The 26,109-nt window shown below is 38.0% G+C and overlaps 3 protein-coding genes across 3 annotated transcripts in view; 1 reads left to right on the top strand and 2 right to left on the bottom strand.

The window, feature by feature from the left end:
• The window catches only part of LOC126203275 (signal peptide peptidase-like 3), a 99,084-nt gene extending 93,929 nt beyond the window's left edge, over positions 1–5,155 (bottom strand). The window contains exons 1-3 of the mRNA XM_049937531.1: positions 4,988–5,155; positions 4,672–4,727; positions 4,420–4,497 (exon numbers count right to left, since the gene is read on the bottom strand). Of these exons, the coding sequence (XP_049793488.1) occupies positions 4,420–4,497; positions 4,672–4,697 (104 nt within the window). The 5' untranslated portion in view covers positions 4,698–4,727; positions 4,988–5,155. The remainder of the gene's footprint in view (positions 1–4,419; positions 4,498–4,671; positions 4,728–4,987) is intronic.
• An 837-nt stretch (positions 5,156–5,992) lies between these two features.
• Positions 5,993–13,445, bottom strand: LOC126202999 (14-3-3 protein epsilon). The gene is made up of 6 exons (XM_049937197.1): positions 13,287–13,445; positions 11,965–12,164; positions 11,780–11,886; positions 11,537–11,674; positions 11,234–11,439; positions 5,993–7,843 (listed from the first exon to the last, which is right to left on the bottom strand). Exons 1-6 carry the CDS (start codon positions 13,348–13,350, stop codon positions 7,788–7,790), a joined length of 771 nt encoding a protein of 256 aa, XP_049793154.1. The 5' UTR covers positions 13,351–13,445; the 3' UTR covers positions 5,993–7,787.
• A 1,763-nt stretch (positions 13,446–15,208) lies between these two features.
• Positions 15,209–26,109, top strand: part of LOC126203614 (transmembrane emp24 domain-containing protein 2) — a 47,857-nt gene continuing 36,956 nt past the window's right edge. Inside the window, exons 1-2 of the mRNA XM_049937981.1 lie at positions 15,209–15,403; positions 15,492–15,740. Coding sequence (XP_049793938.1) covers positions 15,265–15,403; positions 15,492–15,740 — 388 coding nt within the window. The 5' untranslated portion in view covers positions 15,209–15,264. The remainder of the gene's footprint in view (positions 15,404–15,491; positions 15,741–26,109) is intronic.

Here is a 26,109-nt window from a genome sequence, read left to right as displayed (position 1 = left end):
ACCCTTGTACTTGTTGTGGGAGAATTACAGACCAGTTCTCAGCAAAATCACAGTGAAGCACTAAACATAGTTCTTCAGCCTGTACAAACCCTTTAACTTTTACAATGTGGTATTGTTGCAATTTCTTCAGATGCTGGTGTGTTATTGCTTTCACTGACCATTTACCAAGTTCATCAATGAAACTATCAAAGGCAACAGTTTTTTTGATTAGTTTATTTTCCTCCCACATAGAATATGTAATTTCTGCAGAGTTATCTGCTACATCTTCCAGGGCAAGTGTCTGTAAAGACAGTCCTCCCTTTCCAGGACAGTCACCACATTCTTGAAACAAACAAGTCTCTCATTTTACATCACAGACTACTAATGACTTCACACGCCCAAACAAGGTGTCATATGTCATGTGCTCCAGTAAGTTCTTCAAAGTTACCACGTAAAGTTCAAAATTATCGCAGTACACTCAAACAGGTGGGTGTGGCACTACCCATTAGGTTGTAGTGCATAAAATTTTTATCTTCCAATATGTGAAGTTGTATAGTTGCTCTTATAAATTACGAAAGTTTCTTTAATATTGTGAGTCATGTAACTCGTAACTCTCACAACTTTTTGACCTTCAAAGAAAGCTGCATCAAAAATCATTTTGATGAATATCACTCTCTTCTTCTTCGTCTTTTTTGTTAGCACTCTGGGGAGAACAGTCCCATTTATCTTCCAGATAAAATGACTGCACTATCTGAACTTGAGCTGCTTCTACTGAATGACCATATTAGGGATCTGGTCCTCCAAAGACCCCTTTTACAGACCTCACATTTCTTGATTTGTCTACCATATAGGTCTACTTTGATACTGATGGAATGTTGTTCAAAATTGTTATCTTTGAAAATGTCTCTGGAATAATAGTTGAAACTTGCACCATTCCACTGTAGCTGAATTGATATTTTTGAAAAATTCCTGGTAAGAGGTTCAAGAGTACTTTGATTCGTTTTCTTCTGAAGATGGAATGTCTATTTTGAAGAGTGTGGTCAGTTTTGCTCTAGTGTATTCCTCCATAGCTTCAGTAATTTCTCTGCACTTTCTTGATGCATAGAGCTTGTGATTCAGGGTATTTCATTCTTCCTCTATTGATGCAAAATCTGCACCATGGGAGGCTTCGCCTTGTTCATATACTGTTATTCTGTCAAAACATTTAGAACACATGAAGTCATCACTGGAAACATCTTCACTTTGAAACAGTCTTCAAATGAGAACACTTATTCCCAACCTGAACAAAGTCTATTTTTTTGTTTGTCTTATATATCACTCTTTTACAGATATCAAAATAGTCAGCACATGTCACTCTCCTGTGGCCACTGTCAGAAGACAATTCAAACAGCCCTTTCACAAAACACACTGCAACTGTGTCAACTGGCAAATTCCTCATGAAAACACAGAACTTGCGGGATGGTCTTAGATGTCTTAGAAGCCTCTTCAGTAAGCAAATTAGCACTGAACAACTACAATACAGAAACCTGCAATGAACAACGACAAAGAAACTGACAAGAAAATACAACAAAGTGTAAGAAATAACTGCAACAATGAAAGTGAAAAGAAATAACAGCAACAAAGAAAGTGTTAAGAAATAACCCGCAACAAAGAAAGTGATAGAAAATACTGCAACAAAGACAACAGAAACAAACACTGTAACAAAGAAATTAGTAAGAAATCACTTCAGTGAAGACATACATTAGGCTACCCTTGAAAGCTAAAAAAATGTTTTAAAAATAAAACCAGCCCAACTTAACAGTGGAAGCTCTCCCTTACAAGGAATATAGTACTACATGTTACTAATTAAAAGAAAAAAATTGAACTTTTCTGGATTGGCATTTTTGAAAGAAAAAAAAAATTCTGTAAATTATAAAAAAATTCAAAAGGCAACAGTAAAAGAACTTCGACAGATATGTCCATACGGAGGACACCATTGTAATCATAATGCAATTATCTTTTAAATAAAAAAATATCTAGAACAGTTACAGAGATACAGCATTTTAAAAAAATTTCCAAGATTCACATCTGCAAAATGGTGTTTGCAGCGTCATCTTTGGAGGCCTCTATCTCAAGGTAGGAATTTTTTTTTCGAGAAAACAAAAAAAATCACATTTCTTACCTACTCCTGAATTATGACATATGCTAAATTCAATAACATCCAAGACTATGAAGGTAACTCCCCTGCCTGAAGTGATACGCATAGTGCCTGTAGCTAATGGTGATTACTTTGAAGGCCAGTAAAGGCATTTTCTTTGTAACTCTTGTTTCCTTGATTTTCTGAGACCATTCAACAAACTTTTCGGATGCACCCTGTATGTAAACTGAAGGAGCATATTTGCTATAGGAATGGAAACTCTTTCTGATGTGTAACTCTTGACTTATATTACCAATTTACAGCCCTAATATCTCAATATGTCCAGATCTAGATCAGTTATAGATAAAGTGATGAATTTGTTTAAAGTAAATTTCTAGCAATATAAAAATTTCCTGTTTCATGTCAGTGAGTCACCAATTTAAAAGTTTTGAACCTTGGTACTGAAGAAAGCTCCAAATCATGCAGCATGATGCAAAGACTATTAAACAGTAATTATTTTTCTGCTCATTTTAACATGATGTATATCACAGTTAATCTGAAAAGTTTTGCCTGTTACTGATACACACAAATGTCGTGAAAGAGTAACTGAACCAACTGATACAAACAAGTCTTCTAACTGGTCTCTGGATGATGTTTGGCTACTAACTCTGAATATTATTCTTACTGTTTATGAAGTCTTGGGCTTCCACCCACAGAGCTGCATCAAAATTCATTTTGATGAATATCACTCTTTTCTTCCTCATCGTCATCAGAAGATGAGAGGAGCAAAAATCATGAAAATTTCAAGGAATTTCAATGCTGTGCCCAGATGCAACCTGAGAAGATTTTAAAGGTACAGGGAAAGTCAACATTTGCTTTATTACAGCTTACTATCCATACTCATGGAGTCTTCTTGAACTACTTAAGAATATTATACTATCAATGAAAGTAAGTTACATTTTCATCTACAAATCAAATGTGAATACTACCAATTATATTCTTTCCCAGTTTTTATTTTCTGAGCGTCATGTTTGTACTTACAGTTATCAGTGCTTTTAATTTTCAATCATTAGGTACCTTGGTCTTAATCTTGTGAATCAACATCAAATTAAGGTTTGAGTGTGGTAGTGTTTCCCACTGAAATGTTGGCTGTGACAGCAGACTGATCCAAGGCATAGCCTGAGGTCTAGGTAAGGTTGAAGATGACAGTTAGGTAGTGAGTAGGTGAAAGCTAATTGATATGAATTCCATATAATGGTTATGTAACAATGAAATTATCGATTTTTGACAATATAATTGGAGCCAGTGACTCCTCCTCCTGCCAGGAGGGTTGAAGGGGAAACAAGAGGAGTGAAGGAAAAGTACTGGAGAGGTTTAGGAAATGGAGTAGAGTTCATAAAAGATATCCAGAATCCCGGGTCAGGGGAGACTTACCAGACTGGATGAGAAGGGATATAATGGTTATGGTACCAGATTGATTAGTTGCAAAGCCTGAAATGTGTGTTCCCTCTATATTTAATGCTCTTTTCATTAGGAACTAAAAAGCAAAGTTCTTAGAGTGTTAACTGATGTTTCAGTCAACAGTTGCATTTATATTAGGAAACTAGTTCCAAACCTTACTGGTTATATTTTCAAGCCTTACCTATTCAGGCTGCAACGGCAGTGACTGATCTTTATTATAATAAACATCAACATATCAACACATGCTTTATAAATGTCTGCAGAATGAATGCCACAATCCACAAGTGCCTCCTACCAAGTCAAGTTATTGACATTTACAAATTTAATATATTGAGTTCCATGAGCTACTTTCCACTTACACATCAAATAATTGTGCAAACAAATGTATGAATGTGAACTGTCAACTATAGTTACATTACATTATTTTGTGATTATTCAAAAGATTAAGATTTACGGTAGATAGGACCTAATGGTTTGCAAACAAACAAGACTACAACAGAACATAATAAGTGTTGTCAATGATAATAGTAGTTCTTTCACCTACGTCATGGTGGAATTGCACAATTTTATTCCACACCAATTAACTGAAAACTCCATGACAAAATGCAAGGCTAGTTGTTACCACAAACACGAAAGTATCACTCTCGTATTAATCAAGGTTACATTGACAACATTCTGCTTTATACACACGGCTACTTAAAAAAATAAATAAATAAATAAATAAAAACCATGCGGTTTTGGTGCGACGACAGAAAATTTATACCAAGAACAGGAGACTGGAAAGCATAATCTTTCTTAATTTATGAGATACTACAAAACTAGCAACTAAACTAAACGAAACGGAAAACTCATTCATCACTCACCTGAAGCTTCCGTAGACGATGAGCAGGATTGATATAAGGAACGTCGAAACTCTCGACGAATCCATTATGGAATATGCCCTACGAAAGCGAGGAGAAAAAGTGTAATAATGTCGACCCTTTTCATTGTACACAACACAGAGGAGCATGTAAAAAAATATTATGTTGACATCCTTGAAGGACTAAAAACAAAACACGAAGCTGTTCTGTAACTGGGTAAGGTATTAAAGTAACTGAATGATTTGCATTTCTTACCACTGATAATCGGCCGGGGTGGCCATCGCAAGGCCCGCCTGCGGCTTTGCTAGCACCTGTAAAGTTTCGTTTTCGTTAATGTTATGGACAAACAGCTGTCAGTTGGAACACTATAATTTGATATGCATCATCGTGGAAATTACAGTGGGAATTGCAGGAAGCACGAGAAACATGTGACACAGATATGTATGTCACCGGTGCTGAGACTTCAGTATTGACGTAAACAAAAATCTAATTTTTGTACCACTAAGGCTGGTCTTTTGTTCCATTTCAGTTGCGAGAAAGCGCAACATGAAAGTAACAGCCCTTTACGTACCTCATAAATCGCACCATCCCAGAAATTCCTCTACTACAAAACCGCGGCCGAAACAGCTGTTTTTCAAAAGCCATTAAAACCAATTTATGGAGCTAACACTTCGTTACAATAGTCATTCTATCTGTTACTGATGAGCCTCAGGCATTCAACTAACGGTCTGCCATCTTGGTAAACATTGTCACGTGATCAGCTGGGAGAACATCATACAGCACCTGTATTTTCGAACATAGAAGTGTATGTGTGATAAAGAGTAGGCTGTGGAATGCTGCACTACGGAAAATTGCGTATTTCAGTTGCTTTTTAGTCGTTACGTGTAATTAAATTTCTTTGGAGATATTGATGCGCATTGGCGCATGTCCTTTGTTTCGAAAGTATGTCACAGCCGTAGGTTAATGGGGCCCCTGTAGACGTATTATTTCGCATATAGACATGGATAGGAAGTGTATTTATCACTGTCGGCTGCGATAAACACTTCGTAATATAACAACTTCAAATCGGTGTTTGGGCTGACTTCTGCTGTCTTTGTAAATTGCGACAATCGTAAAAGTTTAATTTCGCAAGAAAATATATTTTCATGTACACTTTTCTTCAAGCAAGCTTTCTCCGCTATAAAAGGTTTCCATACTTATTGTGGGGCATTCTTTTATGTCGGATGGGTACGTTGTCAATGTAAGGAATGTATCAGTATGGCATTGATTGCTTGGTAATATGTCTCCACAAAATATGCCATTAACACTTCAGTTGATTCTCCTTTCAAGGCTTTTAATCTCCATTTAACTGATGTCAATACGTTTTGTTTTTATTGAAAATGCAATTTATTACGCTTTTTAAGGGAAAAGCTAAACAACTATAGCACAGATGTAGCTATAAATGCACTACCACCTTGTTAAGTACCATCTCATTTTTCTTCATAGCCTTTCAAAAATGTGGGAAAACAAAACTAGGTGCTTCAAAATAAATTATTTGAAAGGTTTTGGTATGGATGGATTATTCAAGAGACACACGTTCACTAGAATGAATATATTTGTATAAACTAGACAAATACAAATGTAGCTTTTAAATAACATTCAAGACAATTGCTTCCACGGAAAAATATTCATATTTATAACAGATAAAAATGCACTTTTAACAGTTTTGTACATTAAATAAAGCCAAAATAATAATGTGCAAGTACAATGGCTATGAAACAACAGGTATTTACTCGTGTTTCATTGCAGGACACAAATTTTCCAATGCACTGTTTGCAAGTCCAAAGCAGTGTTACAGTTTTACCTCACAGCAGTGGCATTCAGCTGGGTCAAAATCAACAAATTTAAAGTCAATATGGACCACAATAAAAAATTAAGTAAATCAAAGCAAAAATACTGGTACAGAAGCACTACACAAACTCTCTCCACTTTCTTTCAGATGCATACACACAATTTTGTAACTAAGATTAAACAGACAAGGCAAAAAATCTGCACACTTAAATACATGTCACACTCATGACAAACAGAAATCTGACAGTTTAGCATGAAATGCTGAACACCACTTCTTGAAGTACATGAGCCAACTCAAAACTGAAGACACCAACACAAAATGTACACTACTGTTACAGCATACAGATGTTTATCACTGCCCACCGTGGCACTCATATGACTTACAGCTACCTTCGGCAGTAAGCATCACCCTGAAGGAAGACTGTGATGTAGGTAGGAAGCCTCAGTACAAATCACAAATGCTGATACTACAGGAGCTTCCATCAGGGTGACAAAAAATATCACAACTCTACAGCACAAGGGATTAAATCAGTTCCATTTATTTTTTTCATTGCATTTCCATAGCTTTATCTAGTAGGTGTACTACATATAGCATGTTAAATACAAAGTTTAAGAAGAAAATCTTTCTGCTTCTTGTATTGCTATCAGGCAGTCACACCCATTTCAGAAGATATCCTGTATAGAACAAGCCAAGGACCAACTGCAAATGGTTTCAGCTTTCATTGAACAGGATGTGCCAGGTTGGGGCAAGGATGAGGAGAAAGTGTTAAGGACAAGATCAGTCTACGCTACCGTCCCACTAACTACTATTATGGGATTCGTGGCTGGAAAAAAGTAGGCGTTAAGTACCAATAAATAATTACATTAATACACACTTTTTGTCTAATATACAGGGTAAATGTAAAACAGAGGCCATTACTTTAATACTCTCAATACAAACAAAATGCAAATCTTTTGGAATGATAACTAGGAATTGAATACAAAACAAACCTGCACTGGCAATGAGCTATGAAGACGACACTAAGAAGGTGGAACACTGTTTGCTGGAGTTGCCTCTCCTAACTATAAATGAGGCACCACTGAGAAGTATACCCTGAAAGGAATTTTGTATACAAAACCATTCCACATTCTTAGTTTTAAATTACTTTTTACACGCCTATTAATACTGTGATACAGATAAATGTTATACATAGCAATGGCTCGATTCTAAATATGATTTCTGCCGCACAGACATAGAAAAAAGTCGTATTCTCTTCTGTAACAGTGTATTAGTTGCAAAATTATAGCAGTGAGATTTGTCATATGACTACTCTTCATCTTCATCCCCACCCTCCGTCTTGATTTGCTGGGCGTTCCGGTAGAGCAGTTGATTCTTACAACCTCCCCACACAACATCTGTTTACATTAAGTTTTGCCATGTGTCCATTATCACTTAGCCATTCGATTTTGGTTTTGACCACAGAAAAACAAGATGAAGATGTTCAGAGTTAAGATGTTTTTAAACTTTTCTTTGATGTAATTAAGAATTTATGGCACAAAAGTTACGACACATCCTGATCTTCTACATCTTGCAGTTGTTCTTTCTGCTCTGTTTCACCTGGGGAAAAAAAGCAGAATTATCGAAAAAATACCAATACAACAAATTTTTGTCAATATCATACAAAGTTAAAATGTCAGGGAAATATTAGTGCACACCCTCACCCCTTTTTCTAAGCAATTTTTTTTCTCCAAACATTTGGCATCACTAAGTGCTATGACAAAAGAATGGACAAAAACTAAGGAAAAAAAGGCAAGTAAACATGGGATCTAAACTGCATACCTTAAGAGTTAGGAGCAGTTATTTGGTAGAAAAGATGATTTACAGTAGTGAAGTTTAACAAGTGCTCATAAATTTTAAGATATGCACATTAGAGCCAATGTATACTGGATATTTTTCCCCCTTTTGATCCATACTACCACCGTTGACAGTTTTGTCTGTAGAGTTCTGGGTCACCCTACATATTTTAAACTAAACAAACATTACAAAATTTGTGTGAAGTCTTTGAGTAGGGCTCTAAATAACTAGAAGTAATGAGCAGTAAGGTTACTAAACATGGCTTTCTTTTAACCACATAATCACTTTCTCCATTAAGATGGTCTTCAAGTGTCATTTCTTCTATTACAATGCCCTACTACTCAATAAAACTGAACATATTTTCAGAAATTCTCAAGATTACCAGTTATGAACTGCGAGACAATACCATAAAATCTATTCTCTATGTTTTAATTGGAAAGTTAGTACACTATGATAACATACTCAGTTATAGGACAGTGTACAGTAGGGAAAGGGACAGGAAAGGCAGAACATTAAAAATTAAAAGCTCCCTGATTTTCATTTCTGAATGTATAACGATGAAACCAGTTACATTTTAGCAAAACAATACTGTTGCATTAACTCACAGCTCAATGTCCACAAAGTAAATCCCTTGTCTCATTCAGCATGGTGTTACTGCAGTTGCTACATCCTTGTCTTCCCCAAATGCTGAACTTATTAACCCAACCAGTTATTTGGTGACAAGAGTTCACCATGAATTCAGTATTTTACACATACACTAATCATTGGCAGATTTAATGAAAGCAATAAGTGACAATCGTACAACCACAAGTTCAACCCCCCCCCCCCCATGAATATCACTTTGTAAGTTTCTTCAAGTTGCAACATTATGCCCTATCAACAATACTGGCAAAAAGGATCAATGTAAGGTTATATAAATTTGTAGAGGGGGTGGTGGTTATTTTTGTAGCATTCTCAATAGTTATAAAAGGTGGTTCCAGCAGGATTCAAATGTTCACCTTCTGACATCCATTTTACCAACACACAAACTGACTGTGCAGAAACTCCGCAAACTGTGTGTGCGCCCTCAATCAATTTCTTGCTATACAGTAACCACAGTCGTTTACCTGCTAAAAGACATATTTCCACATCAGCTGTTGTTGACAAGAATTTACTTTTTACATCTTGCATGGCTGGCTCAATTTCGGGTATTTTTAAGCACAGCAGGTGTCATTACATTGTAAAATTACTATACACCTACATACATGCTTCACAAGCCACTGTTATGGTGTGTGGCAGAAGGTACCCGATACCACTTCCTTTCCTGTTCCACTTGCAAGTAGAACACTGTAAACACAACCATCTATATGCACTCTTAAGAGTCCCAATTGCTCTTGTATCCGTAGACCTTAGGCAAGAAGTTCATTGGCGGCAGCAGAATTGTTCAGCATCCAGCTTCAAATGCCTGTCCTAAATTTTCTCAACAATGTTCCTAAAAAAGAATGCCTCCAATTTGAGTTTCTGAAGCATCCCGATAACATTCACTTGTTCAAACCTACCAATAACAAGTCTAGCATCCTGTCTGAATTGCTCCAATGTCTTATTTTAATCTCATCTGGGGTGGACTTCGCTAACAGTATTCAAGAATAGGTCATACTAATGTACTATATGCAATTTCCATAAAATGAACCACTCTTTCCTAAAAGTCTCCCAATAAAGAGAATTCGACCATTTGCCTTCCATGCTTGTTCCATTTCATTATCACTTTGCAAAATCACACCTAGATATTTAATCTGTGTGTGTGTGTGTGTGACTAGCAGCACACTACCTGTATCTGAACATTATGGGTTTGTTTTCCTACTCATCTGCATTAACTTAAGTTTTTCTACATTCACAACAAGCTGCCAGTCATCACACCACCTACAAATTTTGTCCTAGTCATCTGGTATCCTTCTACGATGACTCAATGGCAAAACTTTCCGGTATATCACAGCATCATCTTAAAACAGCTGCACATTGCAGCTCACCCTGCCTGTCCACTAGATCATTTATGTGTGTAGAAAGTAACAGCAGTCCTATCTCACTTCCTTGGGGCACTTCTGACAATATCCTTGTTTCTGACTAGCTATAGCCGCAAAGGACAACATCCTGGGTTCTGTTACTTAAGAAGTCTTTGAGCCACTCAGAGATACAATTGTAAAATGGCAGATGTAAATAATGTGAGTGCATTATGGTTTTAATTTTGATGCTTGCACATTATGCATTTGCTCGCTCATCAACTAAGCCCCCTGTTATGTAATCAGTCAATTTTACAATATATACTGCACACGAAAATGACCTGTTAGGCCAAAATTGGCCAATTGTGTAATATGTAATGAAGTGAGTACTTGTCAACAAAAGCTTAGGTGGAAACCTTTAAATTGTTTTTATGTGCGGCCTCTTCAAATCAGTGAAAATAAATTGGAAACATGGCTCATGGCACAGTTCTGGGTAGTAGTATAGAGTTCAATATTCCACACCGGCAGTGGTACACAAGATGAACCAACTTTTGGGAGACAGACTGAAAAAATAATGGACCTTCCTGCTTCAAGAACTGAAACTTGCTTTAAAACATTTGTGGTAAGATAAGAATCCAAATCGGAAAGCTACAGTATATTTGCACCAATGTGGACACGAAATTTCATTTCACCCTCCCCACAATAGCTGACCACCTCATCAGAAAATAGTTAACATCTATCAAAGACAATTTTTTTCTCTTCACTGAATGGTAATTATTGGCATTAAATTTTCATTATCAATACCATGGAATACTAACACCAATAAACACAAATGAAGGAAAACAATTTGTCTTCAATATTAAGCAGCCAGGGTTCGTTATGTACCTTCTGGCAACATAGAAGAAAGAAAACTTAATGAACTAATGACCCCTCTACTTGTGGCACTTTATTTTTACCTGATATGTTATGAAAAAATATTTCTGCCAATACTCAACAAAAATATTCCCCAAAAGCTGCAACTTCGACCCACAACCTTCATCCATATCTGCAATCTGAATCTGCTTACAAATAAACCAGTTTGCTTTTGGTTGCGAATTTGATGGCAGGGAGTGGGAAAAGGTGGGAAAATGACCTGGGAATCAGGAGGCTGCCAACAGATTGTCTTCAGGTGGCGTACCGTCGCCTTGCATGTCAGATGTCCACAGCGTCAGGTTGTCTCTCAGAAGTTGCATGATTAGTGTTGAGTCTTTGTAGCTTTCTTCACTAAGAGTATCAAGCTCTGCAATCGCATCATCAAATGCGGCTTTTGCTAGCCTGCAGGCTCTTTCAGGCGAGTTCAGAATCTCATAGTAGAATACAGAGAAATTCAGTGCCAAGCCCAACCTGAAACAATTAGAAAATATAATACAATGAAAACTAATTTCCACACATGAAAAATTACACACAAACAAGTTCTAACATACTAAGATTTAGATCTTACCTAATAGGGTGGGTAGGTGGTAGTTCTGTCATTGCAATATCACTGGCTGCCTTATAGGCAACGAGGGAGTTTTCGGCAGCTTCCTTCCTGTCATTACCCGTGGCAAATTCTGCAAGATATCGATGGTAATCTCCCTTCCTGCATAAAACAAATGTTGGTTAGTGTATTATTATGCACGGCACAGTGCTCTACAAAGGTATTAATCACAAAGCTCAAGACTCTGATGCTAAGAAACCGACTTACATTTTGTAGTAGAAAACTTTACTCTCCCCTGTGGATGCACAGGGAATCAGATGTTTATCCAAAACTCCCAAGATATCAGAGCATATATCTTTTAACTCTTTCTCCACCTAAATCAAATGTTCTATTATTACAGTGTTAAGGTTTAACGTAAAGCACAACTCAAACTACATATAACAATTTCCAACCTGTGATCTATATCCTCTAATCATTTCAAGCTTTTCTTCTGCTCCTTTGTTTTCCTCCTTCTGCTCAATAGAACTTATTATCCTCCAGCTTGCACGCCGTGCCCCAATTACATTCTTGTAGGCGACTGACAGGAGATTTCGTTCTTCAACAGTTAACTCCACGTCTAGTGATGCCACTTTCTTCATGGCCTCCACCATCTCTGCAAAAAGAAGACTGGCGATTAGAAAAAATTCCAGTTCAGGAAACAATGATTCTAGGACTCAAAATTTTTCCCTTATTGGGTATATTTTTTCCAGGGGAAAAAAAATGTAATGCTTGGTAAACCATTACAAACAATACTTCAAGTGGCTAGTTGCGAAGGAAAGTGCATTCGATACCATAGTCCGCTCGTCGAGTCCTTTTTCAGAAGAAAATAGCATTTAAGTCTGTTTCGGGCTTGTGTTTTCAATTTAAGGTGAAATAATTAAGGAAATAAACCGCAATGATGTAGAAGATCAATACAATACAGTATTGTACCCTCAGTATCCATGGCAACAAAACTGTTTGCCGTACCATACCTTACGCATGTCAGATACAGTATGAGTAAAATTTTTTCGGCACTTTTCACTATAACTATTAACTCCATAGAAGCAGATTTCTTAAGACTGATTTTTTTAACAGACATACTCCGAATACTATGGCATGTGTAGCCGCAAACGTTAACTTCATTGCCGCACACGCAATCTTCACACGCGCTGCTAGTGCCGAAAGCAGGTCATTAAGCTTCTAATGTACCATTTGATTGAAGCCAACAATTCCGGCACGTAAAAGTATTGATATAATGAAGAATACTAGCCCAATTTGTTGTTCCAAAATTTGTAAATTTTAAAACGCAGTAAAACCTCGAAAGCACCTTACTGCAACTACCTGCACTTCTAGATTAGTTTCTTACAATCGTAATGCTTAAAATCTTTATTTGGCGATAGAAATTACAACTGCGGCGCAAGTAACTAAATTCATGGATACCAATGCTCTTGCAATACGAAATTTTCAATACCATCTCCTTCGAGTGATGACGCATCGATCCCTGGGCCTTGCCCACTCTGATCACTTCATTTATGTATCTCGGATATGTAGAAAAACTAAATTCCTACTTTTTGTTTCAAATGAATGTAAACCATCGGATTACAAACATATTTCAGTTTTATATCAAACTGCTTCCGTTGGTCTCTATGCTCTTCGGTCGGTGGCAACTCTTCTTCAGCACACGAAGTACCGTCGGCATCTTTACATACATATGTAATATAATACATACTGCGGAGAATAAAAGCTATTTACTTACCGTCATATCTTTCAGCCTGTTCCGCCAGTTTGGCTTTGTATACGTTATCATCTCTTTCCGACATGGTTGATGTACTAGGATTTACAACGCGATGTGCGGACCGACCACTATTACAGAGATATCTAAGATGGCCGCGCCCGCCAACACTGAAAATAGTTCGTCAATAAGGTGTGTCGTCCATGTGTCCTTCCGCCATTTACGTCATAAGCTTGGGAACGAAAATGAGGAACTTTGTAGGTCCCAGTTTGTTTGAAATTTACGAAATACATGTCAATTAAAAGAATACATCTATGTAATTATAAAGTTTAAAATCATGGAAATAATATTAAATATGTATATGTACATTTCAAACATTCTGTTACGGAATAATTTTGAGAGTAGTCGAGCTTACATAGATGTGGGAGAATTGTGATGTGACCGCAATATCCTAGGTTCAAATCCCGATCACGACAGGTGTAAAATAATGCTAGAAACTATGTTTTTCTCGTTCCATACCATGATGCTTGTAAATCGATTGGAGGCGAAACCTCCATTTCGAGTACCATGTTATATTATGTTACTAACTGGTAATATATTCTACAGAGGTGTCACATTGTGATTCGGCGTGACCAGATGTACAGCTGGTATTAGCTCTGGGTTTAGTACTTCAGCATATAGACTGCCATGCTTTTAGCACATATCTTTAGCAAAATTCAATGTCAAGTATGTGAGGCAGGGTCCTTTTTTACCGTACAGTTAATTTTGTCGGTGCAGTGTGGAAATGGATTTCTTAGCTATACGTACTCCTTTCCGCGTATAGTAATCTAGCTTTTCCTTGACTATCCCCGTGAAAGAGATGTAAAGAACAACATTCGCATATTCCACACTGAAAGATTGATTTAGATGTCATCGATTCTTTTTATAGACGAGGAATTTTTATTTTGTTGGCTGTGTAAGAGAGCTGCAGAAATAGCGTAGTGCAGTCATATCTTATTTATTAAAAATGTATAATCATTGAATGTATCGTCGTTCCACATGCCGTAGCAGTTTGTCAGACACATAGCTTCCTATCCAGGTGTTGTAGCTAGAAAGATCTCGTGATATAACAAGCATTGCTATTTAGTTCCGTGATTCGAATTGCTATAAATTTATTTGCCCGTTAACAACTCTCTTGTTGTATGAGACATCGTAATTTCAGACATATCGGTTATTATACAGTAATACAAATTACATTATATGCAACAAGTTACAACGTGGTTTGTGGAGATTGTGCCAATTATCTCCGTGAACCATAGGCGATTTCATGAAGAAATTCTTTTTTAAAAATTCATTTAAGCAGAAAGACAGAGAAAACCGTAACAAATCTCGGCAGTTATTACACAGTATCTTGAGGCCACACGGCGCAGACGGCGTCATGGCAGCGACAGGGCTAATTTCGAATTTTTAAGTTAAAGATTGAGTTTTATTTCTCTGTTGATGTTGATACCTAAATGATTACTGTCAACACATCGTATGCGGTGCAATAAATTTGAGTCTTGTGCGGAAATCCCTGTAGTAAGTTAACTGTTTATTCAACAAAGAAAACTTTTGTCCTTCAAGATTACTTAATTCGATAGAAGCATATTAGTGAACAATATCATTCTGGAACGGTCATTACAGAAAAAGAAGTGGAACTGAAAGGTACTTCGTTTTGTAAAGGGCGCTATTGGGCTTCGCCTCTAATTTGCGCTCTCTGTTAGGGAATTACGGAATCAATGCAAAGATATGTTGATGAATTGATGAACCGGTAAAGGAATATAATAATTACAAATAATAAGTTTGGAGCTGCAAGAAGTAACAAAAGTTCTTTATTAATCTGTTTAAATCAATATTCAATTTTTTTACAGAAATGAGAGCATCTTGCTTGATTTGAGCGTTCCATCAGCTCGCTAGTGGTTTGTCTTTACGCGTGCTACATTACGTGGAAACATTCGTCGTGTACTGTATTTACAGAAGACTAATGGAAGTGAGAATGTTGTTTCATGTATTGTTTATTTGTATGTCCGTGTGTTTTCGAGTATGTGTTTCTTACTCCATAACAGTGGATGCCCATGCAGAAGAATGCTTCTTTGACAAGGTTGAAGCCGGAACAAAAATGGGTAAATGTCTACAATGACAGCAACAGACTTCCAGGTGATTATGCTTCCTTATGCAGTGATCATGCTTAGCATTATTTTCTTTTTTCAGGGCTGATGTTTGAAATTGCTGAAGGTGGTTTCCTTGATATCGATGTTAAAATAATCGGACCGGATAACAGAATAATCTATCAAGGTGAACGTGAAACCAGTGGAAAATACACTTTTTCGGCGCATACAAGTGGAGTATACACGTATTGTTTTAGTAATCAAATGTCTACAATGACTCCTAAGGTTGTCATGTTTAACATGGACATAGGAGAAGCACCTAAGGATCAAGCTCCAGCATCTGAAGGGGGAGGTGAGGATAGTCAGCAGTTGTCTCTTCAGAGTACCTGTCTTGCCTTTTCATTTATCCATGCACCGGCAGAAATAATAATTGTTGTTTACCGCATTGTACAGCTGTCTTGTACAGTTCTGTTATACATGCGGTTAATGATTCTGTGTACTGGATTACACTTTGCAAATTACGAATATGTAGATAGATATGCCAACATTCCTTCCTTCCTTCCGGACTTTTACGTAAGTTCAGCCAGTTGCAACCACAGTGAAACTTTCAGCTGCCTTACTAAGACTTATCTTATGCCCTCTTCCGTACCTGCTGCGATTTTGCAGAAAGTGTTTTATATGCTTGAAAAGATTAGCAGCTGTTTGAGAAATACGACTTGAATGAATATCTAAAAAATATAATCGTCTTTATAGTTAGGCTTTGAGGCTGTGAATTACGAGTTTCCGATTCTGTCGGACCTTAAATGATTTTCAATAGATATTTTTGTCAAGAAGTTCTTTTAGTTCCTACAATGTGCCTTGCATGGAAAGTAGTGATAAAGAGAGAGCTTTTATGAAGTTGGAAGGGGTTATGGACAATTTGTGGCTAACTATCCACCAACAAAAGAAGGTGCTTGTCTTGACACTGTCAAAACCAAAATAATTGGAACTACAAAGTAAGTATTCATGCTTGGCTTACAGATTGCAGTGCCGTGATGATGAGTCTACAGACAAACCCAGTGACGGCACAATAAATTCCCAGGTGGAATACATGTTATTTGTTTATAAGTGGGGTTGTTACAAAGGAAACCTTCAAATCTTTCAAAAAAAACAAGTTCTTTTATTGATTGCTAACAAATATTTGAAGAATTGGCATCAAATGATACATTAAGTTGCATGTTGCAGACCCCTAAAGTCAGGTTTGATGAAAGTTGTCCGCTAGAACTCTATAGATATCCAACTGTCAAATCAAAATGCATGCAGAGAACAGGTCAACTGAAGAATGGGATACTACCCATCGGCTCTTACTGATGACGTCATAGTTTACTCGTAGATACTATCTTTTTTTTTTAATTTTATTTTGTTGGCTTGTAGCATACAAACTTTTTGGCCATCACAAATAAATGTACTGACAAGATACTGTCTTTATTTTCGAGTTGTAGATAATAAATCTGTTATCTCCTGTGGCAAGGTGTCAGTCATCATTGTAAACTGAAATAAATGACTGTTTTGTGAAAATATATGGCTAGACATTGGTTCAATTTTTGTCGCTTGTATTAATTATAAGTTAATTGTTCGTTCCATTTCATTCGGTACTTGTTTTCATTCTTAGTGAGATTTAGATATTTTGAAAGAATTGTTATTCATTCTGCACAACTTTCACTTTTTGATTTTCATTTGTAGGTATGGATTTACCTATCTGGACTGCAGTATGGGATACAAATTTTACAGTTGTTGCTTCATTCTCTCTCACTAGTACTAGTATTCCTAAGATATTTCTCAGTGGGTATTGGTACTATGGAAGGCGAAAAGACCAATAATACAAAAAAATTGTACTAGTGCTAGCAAAGACGGAGAAAGCGACTTATTTAACACTGGCATCCTCTACCTCAGTTGAAGTATGAAGGTAGTATTCTGTTCTTCAGTTGACCTCTTTAGGTCAACTGAAGAATAGGACACAAGTTTTTCGTATGTCGTTTTTTTTTTTTTACTTCGCTAGCGTTAGTATCTCACTCTTCAGTTGACTTATATACATCAACTGAAGAAAAGGATACTACCTTTGTAGTTCATCTCAGATATTAGTGCTAGTGAAGGCGAAAAAGTAGACATACCTTGTGTCTCGTATTGCAGTTAACCTATACATATCAACTGAAGTTCGGGGTACAACTCATATATGTCAACTGAAGTAGGCCATACTGACATTGCTTCTATCCCTTTTTTATTTATATTTTTTGCACTAGTATCCCATTCTTCAGTTGAGCTATGTAGGTCAACTGAAGAATAGGATACCAGGACTTGGGTCAACAGAAGCGTCCGATCCCACGCGTCGGCTTTGACCCGTGACGTAAGGGTGTTATCGTGTGTGACGTCATGACGGCGCGGAGTTTGGTTTGAGTGTGGCTGTCTCCAGTTCTGTTTTATCTTATTTTATTTACTTTTCTGATCTGTTCATTCTATCTTGAGTTTTTTTTTTTAAATTTAAAAACACTTATTACTTATTTTAATTATCTGTTTCCTCCAATTTCTGTTTTAGTTTATTATATCTATCTTTCTGATCTGTTCGTTCTATCCCGTGAGATTTTTTTTTTTTTAAAAAAGACAAAAAACACTAATCGGCTACTGAAGCATCTTTATCTTCTATGGATTGCAGGGGTTACGACCCCTGGGGAGGTGGGTGGGTATTCATGCATGGCTGTCTTTTTCAGTTACACGTTGTAGCTACGCAAGGCGTCTAAATTTGTTTATATTTCGTTTGGCCCCCGCCCAAAACACCCCATTTCCCGCGCTTGTCCCGTTAGTGTCATTAGGCTTCTTGTGGAAAGTGTGTGTGTTTGTTTTTGTTTCCGCCATATTTGTGACGTCATGGGTCAAAGCAGACGGGCGGGATCGGACGCTTCCGTATTTCCCAGGACTCAAAGAAACGATATATCTAACATCATGTTCAAAATATGGATGTTCATGATGCATGCCTAACATCTGTTTTCTCTGACCTGCATTCCTTTGTTTCTCAACATTAGTCTTTGCTAAATAAAATGTTTTGCCCAAGTACCAAATATAGTCAAAGTAGCTAAAGACACTGACATTAAGGATAGACTATCCAGCAGTTAGTTATGAGCCAAAAGGATATACAGAAAGAAAAGATAAAAAAGGAAAATGCTGCTAGATTTATTAAAGAAACTTACAATCGTTGCAAGGCAGCATGGGAACTGATTAATGAACACAGGAAAAAAAGTCCACCTCTTATTTATTTGGTTATTTATCCATGGAACACTTTACAATGATATTGGATTTGTCATTATAATACAGTGAAAATAAATAGCTCGGGAGCTAACATAGAATATGTAAGTATGGTGTATGAGGGTAGGACAGTTGGTCAGCTTAATGCTCTAATTCGTGAAGTCCAGTGAATTTAATGAATGCGATGACATTCTTTACTTGGGAATTAATCTTGCAGTTGCTGTGAAATTTGGAAATAAATGCAGCATAGTAATGTAGAACAGAGTGTATCCAAAAGATGTAAAAAAATGTAAACTCACAAAAAATCCCAGATGCTTACAGTGTGCCCTGTAGAGTATGATACAAACTATAATGTGTGAAATTGCTGAATCACTGTTAGAAGTGATAAATAAATGCCTTGGTGCTGGGGAATTTCCAGATTACCTAAAAGTAGCATGCACAGTGTCAATTTACTAGAGAAGGTACTCCAAATAGTGTCAATCTACAGGTCTATGAATCTATAATACCAGTATTAGCTTAAGTGATATAGTCCTTAATGAAGGATCAACTATTAAGTTATTTTGAAAGAATTGTATGGTGCCTACCATTTCCCTCAGAAGGTCCAGTCAACAGCAGCAGTACTTGACTTAGTTAAAAATACAGGGTAAGTCACTAACTATTGCCACCTAGAATAACTCGGAAAGTATGATAGTAGCTGAAAAGTTCGTGGGACAAAAATTGTGTTGGACAACGGTTTTTTTTGTTGCTAGGTGGGATCGCTTCAGAGATATGGTCAGCTTTGATTCTTTAAACGGGATGTTATAGTTTGGTACTTATTTTCTGATAGCAGCTATCGAGACGAATCCAATGATGTGTAACAGTAAGGTCTTTGAAAGTCAACGAAGGTCATGATCGTCCATTTACAGAAGGTGTTTGAGGTGATGACCATTGGTATCAATGCAGTGCTGCAATCTTCTTATCATGGATGAGTGGTATTCCTTATCGCATCAGCACTTATCGAAGTACATGCTCTGACAATTCTCTCTCGTGTATTGTGCAAATAGTAATTATTCCCCCCCATGAACCATGGACCTTGCTGTTGGTGGGGAGGCTTGCGTGCCTCAGCGATACAGATGGCCGTACCGTAGGTGCAACCACAACGGAGGGGTATCTGTTGAGAGGCCAGACAAACATGTGGTTCCTGAAGAGGGGCAGCAGCGTTTTCAGTAGTTGCAGGGGCAACAGTCTGGATGATTGACTGATCTTGCCTTGTAACATTAACCAAAACGGCCTTGCTGTGCTGGTACTGCGAACGGCTGAAACCAAGGGGATCCTACAGCCGTAATTTTTCCCGAGGACATGCAGCTTTACTGTATGATTAAATGATGATGGCGTCCTCTTGGGTAAAATATTCCGGAGGTAAAATAGTCCCCCATTCGGATCTCCGGGCGGGGACTACTCAAGAGGACGTCGTTATCAGGAGAAAGAAAACTGGCGTTCTACGGATCGGAGCGTGGAATGTCAGATCCCTTAATCGGGCAGGTAGATTAGAAAATCTAAAAAGGGAAATGGATAGGTTAAAGTTAGATATAGTGGGAATTAGTGAAGTTCGGTGGCAGGAGGAACAAGACTTTTGGTCAGGTGATTACAGGGTTATAAATACAAAATCAAATAGGGGCAATGCAGGAGCAGGTTTAATAATGAATAAAAAAATAGGAGTGCGGGTTAGCTACTACAAACAGCATAGTGAACGCATTATTGTGGCCAAGATAGACACAAAGCCCATGCCTACTACAGTAGTACAAGTTTATATGCCAACTAGCTCTGCAGATGATGAAGAAATTGATGAAATGTATGAAGAGATAAAAGAAATTATTCAGGTAGTGAAGGGAGACGAAAATGAGATCGACAGGAAGTGCAAAATGGCTAAGCAGGGATGGCTAGAGAACAAATGTAAGGATGTAGAGGCTTGTCTCACTAGGGGTAAGATAGATACTGCCTACAGGAAAATTAAAGAGACCTTTGGAGAGAAGAGAACCACTTGTATGAATATCAAGAGCTCAGATGGCAACCCAGTTCTAAGCAAAGAAGGGAAGACGGAAAGGTGGAAGGAGTATATAGAGGGTTTATACAAGGGAAATGTACTTGAGGACAGTATTGTGGAAATGGAAGAGGATGTAGATGAAGATGAAATGGGAGATACGATACTGCGTGAAGAGTTTGACAGAGCACTGAAAGACCTGAGTTGAAACAAGGCCCCGGGAGTAGACAAATTTCCATTAGAACTACTGATGGCCTTGGGAGAGCCAGGCATGACAAAACTCTACCATCTGGTGAGCAAGATGTATGAGACAGGCGAAATACCCTCAGACTTCAAGAAGAATATAATAATTCCAGTCCCAAAGAAAGCAGGTGTTGACAGATGTGAAAATTACCGAACTATCATTTTAATAAGTCACAGCTGCAAAATACTAAAGCGAATTCTTTACAGACGAATGGAAAAACTGGTAGAAGCGGACCTCGGGGAAGATCAGTTTGGATTCTGTAGAAATGTTGGAACATGTGAGGCAATACTAACCTTACGACTTATCTTAGAAGAAAGATTAAGAAAAGGCAAACCTACGTTTCTAGCATTTGTAGACTTAGAGAAAGCTTTTGACAACGTTAACTGGAATACTCTCTTTCAAATTCTGAAGGTGGCAGGGGTAAAATACAGGGAGCGAAAGGCTATTTACAATTTGCACAGAAACCAGATGGCAGTTATAAGAGTCGAGGGGCATGAAAGGGAAGCAGTGGTTGGGAAAGGAGTGAGACAGGGTTGTAGCCTCTCCCCGATGTTATTCAATCTGTATATTGAGCAAGCAGTGAAGGAAACAAAAGAAAAATTCAGAGTAGGTATTAAAATCCATGGAGAAGAAGTAAAAACTTTGAGGTTTGCCGATGACATTGTAATTCTGTCAGAGACAGCAAAGGACTTGGAAGAGCAGTTGAACGGAATGGACAGTGTCTTGAAAGGAGGATATAAGATGAACATCAACAAAAGCAAAACGAGGATAATGGAATGTAGTCAAATTAAATTGGGCGATGCTGAGGGGATTAGATTAGGAAATGAGACACTTAAAGTAGTAAAGGAGTTTTGCTATTTAGGGAGCAAAATAACTGATGATGGTCGAAGTAGAGAGGATATAAAATGTAGACTGGCAATGGCAAGGAAATCGTTTCTGAAGAAGAGAAATTTGTTAACATCGAGTATTGATTTAAGTGTCAGGAAGTCGTTTCTGAAAGTATTTGTATGGAGTGTGCCATTTATGGAAGTGAAACATGGACGATAACCAGTTTGGACAAGAAGAGAATAGAAGCTTTTGAAATGTGGTGCTGCAGAAGAATGCTGAAGATAAGGTGGGCAGATCACGTAACTAATGAGGAGGTATTGAATAGGATTGGAGAGAAGAGAAGTTTGTGGCACAACTTGACTAGAAGAAGGGATCGGTTGGTAGGACATGTTTTGAAGCATCAAGGGATCACAAATTTAGCATTGGAGGGCAGCGTGGAGGGTAAAAATCGTAGAGGGAGACCAAGAGACGAATACACTAAGCAGATTCAGAAGGATGTAGGTTGCAGTAGGTACTGGGATATGAAGAAGCTTGCACAGGATAGAGTAGCATGGAGAGCTGCATCAAACCAGTCTCAGGACTGAAGATCACAACAGCAACAACAACAGTAATTATTCACCGCATATCCATCTAACTTGCCATTGACATATAAACACCATTCGACAGTTTCGCAATACAACACTAATAAGAACGTTAAGACTAGTATTGTCGAATCCAGCAAATGTGAATGATGTATTCCTTCGAAAAACAAGTTGGTGTGCTTCTCATTTATGGAGAATGCCAATGAAATTCAGTGAGACCTAGAGACTTCTACACTGAAACATATCCTCAATGTACTCACCCTACTCGTTGTACTTTTAAATAAGTGTATGATAAATTGCCCCCCCCCCCCTCCCCCCATGAATCATGGACCTTGCCGTTGGTGGGGAGGCTTGTGTGCATCAGCAATACAGATAGCCATACCCTAGGTGCAAGCGCAACGGAGGGGTATCTGTTGAGAGGCCAGACAAACATGTGGTTCCTGAAGAGGGGCAGCAGCCTTTTCAGTAGTTGCAGTGGCAACAGTCTGGATGATTGACTGATCTGGCCTTGTAACATTTACCAAAATGGCCTTTCTGTGCTGGTATGGCTGAAAGCAAGGGGAAACTTCAGCCGGCCTTGTAACACTAACCAAAACAGCCTTTCTGTGCTGGTACTGCGAACGGCTGAAAGCAAGGGGAAACTACAGCCGTAATTTTTCCCGAGGGCATGCAGCTTTACTGTGTGGTTAAATGATGATGGCATCTTCTTGGGTAAAATATTCCGGAGGTAAAATAGTCCGCCATCCGGATCTCCGGGTGGGAACGACTCAGGAGGACATCGTTATCAGGAGAAAGAAAACTGGTGTTCTACAGATCGGAGTGTGGAATGTCGGATCCCTTAATCGGGCAGGTAGGTTAGAAAATTTAAAAAGGGAAATCGATAGGTTAAAGTTAGATATAGTGAAGTTCGGTGGCAGGAGGAACAAGACTTCTGGTCAGGTGAGTACAGGGTTATAAATACAAAATCAAATAGGGGTAATGCAGGAGTAGGTATAATAATTAAAAAAATAGGAGTGTGGGTAAGCTAGTACAATAGCATAGTGAAAGCATTATTGTGGCCAAGATAGACATGAAACCCACGCCTACCACAGTAGTGCAAGTTTATATGCCAACTAGCTCCGCGGATGAGGAAGAGATTGATGCAGTGTATGATGAGATAAAAGAAATTATTAAGATAGTGAAGGGAGACGAAATTGTAATAGTCATGGGTGACTGGAATTCAATAATAGGAAAAGGAAGAGAAGGAAATGTAGTAGTTGAATATGGAATGGGGGTAAGAAATAAAAGAGGAAGCCGCCTGGTAGAATTTTGCACAGAGCATAACTTAATCATAGCTAACACTTGGTTCAAGAATCATTAAATAAGGTTGTATACATGGAAGAGGCTGGGAGATACTCGAAGGTTTTAGATAGATTATATAATGGTAAAACAGAGATTTAGGAACCAGGTTTTAAATTGTAAGACATTTCCAGGGGCAGATGTGGACTCTGACCACAATCTGTTGGTTATGAACTATAGATAAAAACTGAAGAAACTGCAAAAAGGTGGGAATTTAAGGAGATGGGAACTGGATAAACTTACAGAACCAGATGTTGAAGAGAGCTTCAGGGAGAACATTAGGAAACAATTGCCAGGAATGGGGGGAAAGAAATACAGAAGAAGAAGAATGGGTAGCTTTGAGTGCTGCGTCAAGTAGATAAAAAGACGAGGGCTAGTAGAAACCCTTGGGTTGAAAGGAGAAAATATAAAAATGCAGTAAATGAAGCAGGCAAATATGAATATAGAGTCTCAAAAATGAGGTCTACAGGAAGTGCAAAATGGCTAAGCAGGGATGGCTAGAGGACAAATGTAAGGATGTAGAGGCATATCTCACTAGAGGTTAGATAGATACTGCCTACAGCGAAATTAAAAGAGACTTTTGGAGAAAAGAGAACCACTTGTATGAATATCAAGAGCTTTGATGGAAACCCAGTTTTAAGCAAAGAAGAGAAAACAGAAAGGTGGAAGGAGTATATAGAGAGTCTATACAAGGGCGATGTACTTGAGGACAATATTATGGAAATGGTAGAGGATGTAGATGAAGATGAAATAGGAGATATGATACTGCATGAAGAGTTTGACAGAGCATTGAAAGACCTACGCCGAAACAAGCGCCCCCCCCCCCCCCCCCCCCTCCGGGAGTAGACAACATTCCATTAGAACTTCTGATAGCCCTGGGAGAGCCAGCCCTGACAAAACTCTACCATATGGTGAGCAAGATGAATGAGACATTCGAATTACCCTCAGACTACAAGAAGAATATAATAAGTCCAATCCCAAAGAAAGCAGGTGTTGACAGATGTGAAAATTACCGAATTATCAGTTTAATAAGCCACGGCTGCAAAATACTAACACGAATTCTTTACAGACAAATGGAAAAACTGGTAGAAGCCGACCTCGGGGAAGATCAGTGTGGATTCTGTAGAAATGTTGGAACACGTGAGGCAATACAGACCCTACGACTTACCTTATAAAATAGATTAAGGAAAGGCAAACCTACGTGTCTGACATTTGTAGACTTTGTGAAAGCTTTTGACAATGTTGACTGGAATACTCTCTTTCAAATTCTGAATGTGGCAGGGGTAAAATAGAGGTAGCGAAAGGCTATTTACAATTTGTACAGAAACCAGATGGCAGTTATAAGAGTCGATGGGCATGAAAGGGAAGCAGTGGTTGAAAAGGGAGTGAGATGGGGTTTTAGCCTATCCCTGATGTTATTCAATCTGTATATTGAGCAAGCAGTGAAGGAAACAAAAGAAAAATTCAGAGTAGGAATTAAAATCCATGGAGAAGAAATAAAAACTTTGAGGTTCGCCGCTGACATAGTAATTCTGTCAGAGACAGCAAAGGACCTGGAAGAGCAGCTGAACGGAATGGACAGTGTCTTGAAAGGAGGATATAAGATGAACATCATCAAAAGCAAACCGAGGGTAATGGAATGTAGTCAAATTAAATTGGGTGATGCTGAGGGTATTAGATTAGGAAATGAGATGCTTAAAGTAGTAAAGGAGTTTTGCTTTTTGGGGAGCAAAATAACTGATGATGGTCGAAGTAGAGAAGATATAAAATGTAGACTGGCAATGGTAAGGAAAGCTTTTCTGAAGAAGAGAAATTTGTTAACATCGAGTATAGATTTAGGTGTCGGGAAGTCGTTTCTGAAAGTATTTGTATGGAGTGTGGCCATGTATGGAAGGGGAACATGGATGATAAATAGTTTGAACAAGAAGAGAATAGAAGCTTTCGAAATGTGGTGCTACAGAAGAATGCTGAAGATTATATGGGTAGATCACATAACTAATGAGGAGGTATTGGATAGAATTGGGGAGAAGAGAAATTTGTTGCACACCTTGACCAGAATAAGGGATCGGTTGGTAGGACATGTTCTGAGGCATCAAGGGATCACCAGTTTAGTATTGGAGGGCAGTGTGGAGCGTAAAAATCGTAGAGGGAGACCAAGAGATGAATACACCAAGCAGATTCAGAAGGGTGTAGGATGCAGTAGGTACTGGGAGATGAAGCAGCTTGCACAGGATAGAGTAGCATGGAGAGCTGCATCAAACCAGTCTCTGGACTGAAGACAACAACAACAACAATATGTAAATTGAGAACAAGTAGATTTTTAACACATTGGAAACATGTCTGATAAAGGAAAGTTACTAACGGTGGTATGTGTGCCAGTGTGGTTCGAGATCCTTGTATTAGTTCGCATCAGGTTGCAAGGGAATGTAGCATG

The sequence above is a fragment of the Schistocerca nitens genome, chromosome 9 (genome assembly GCF_023898315.1).
Source record: "Schistocerca nitens isolate TAMUIC-IGC-003100 chromosome 9, iqSchNite1.1, whole genome shotgun sequence".
In the NCBI taxonomy this organism is placed as follows: Eukaryota; Metazoa; Arthropoda; class Insecta; order Orthoptera; family Acrididae; genus Schistocerca; species Schistocerca nitens.
Note: the sequence above shows the minus strand (reverse complement) of the source record. Positions and strands in the feature narration are given on the sequence as shown.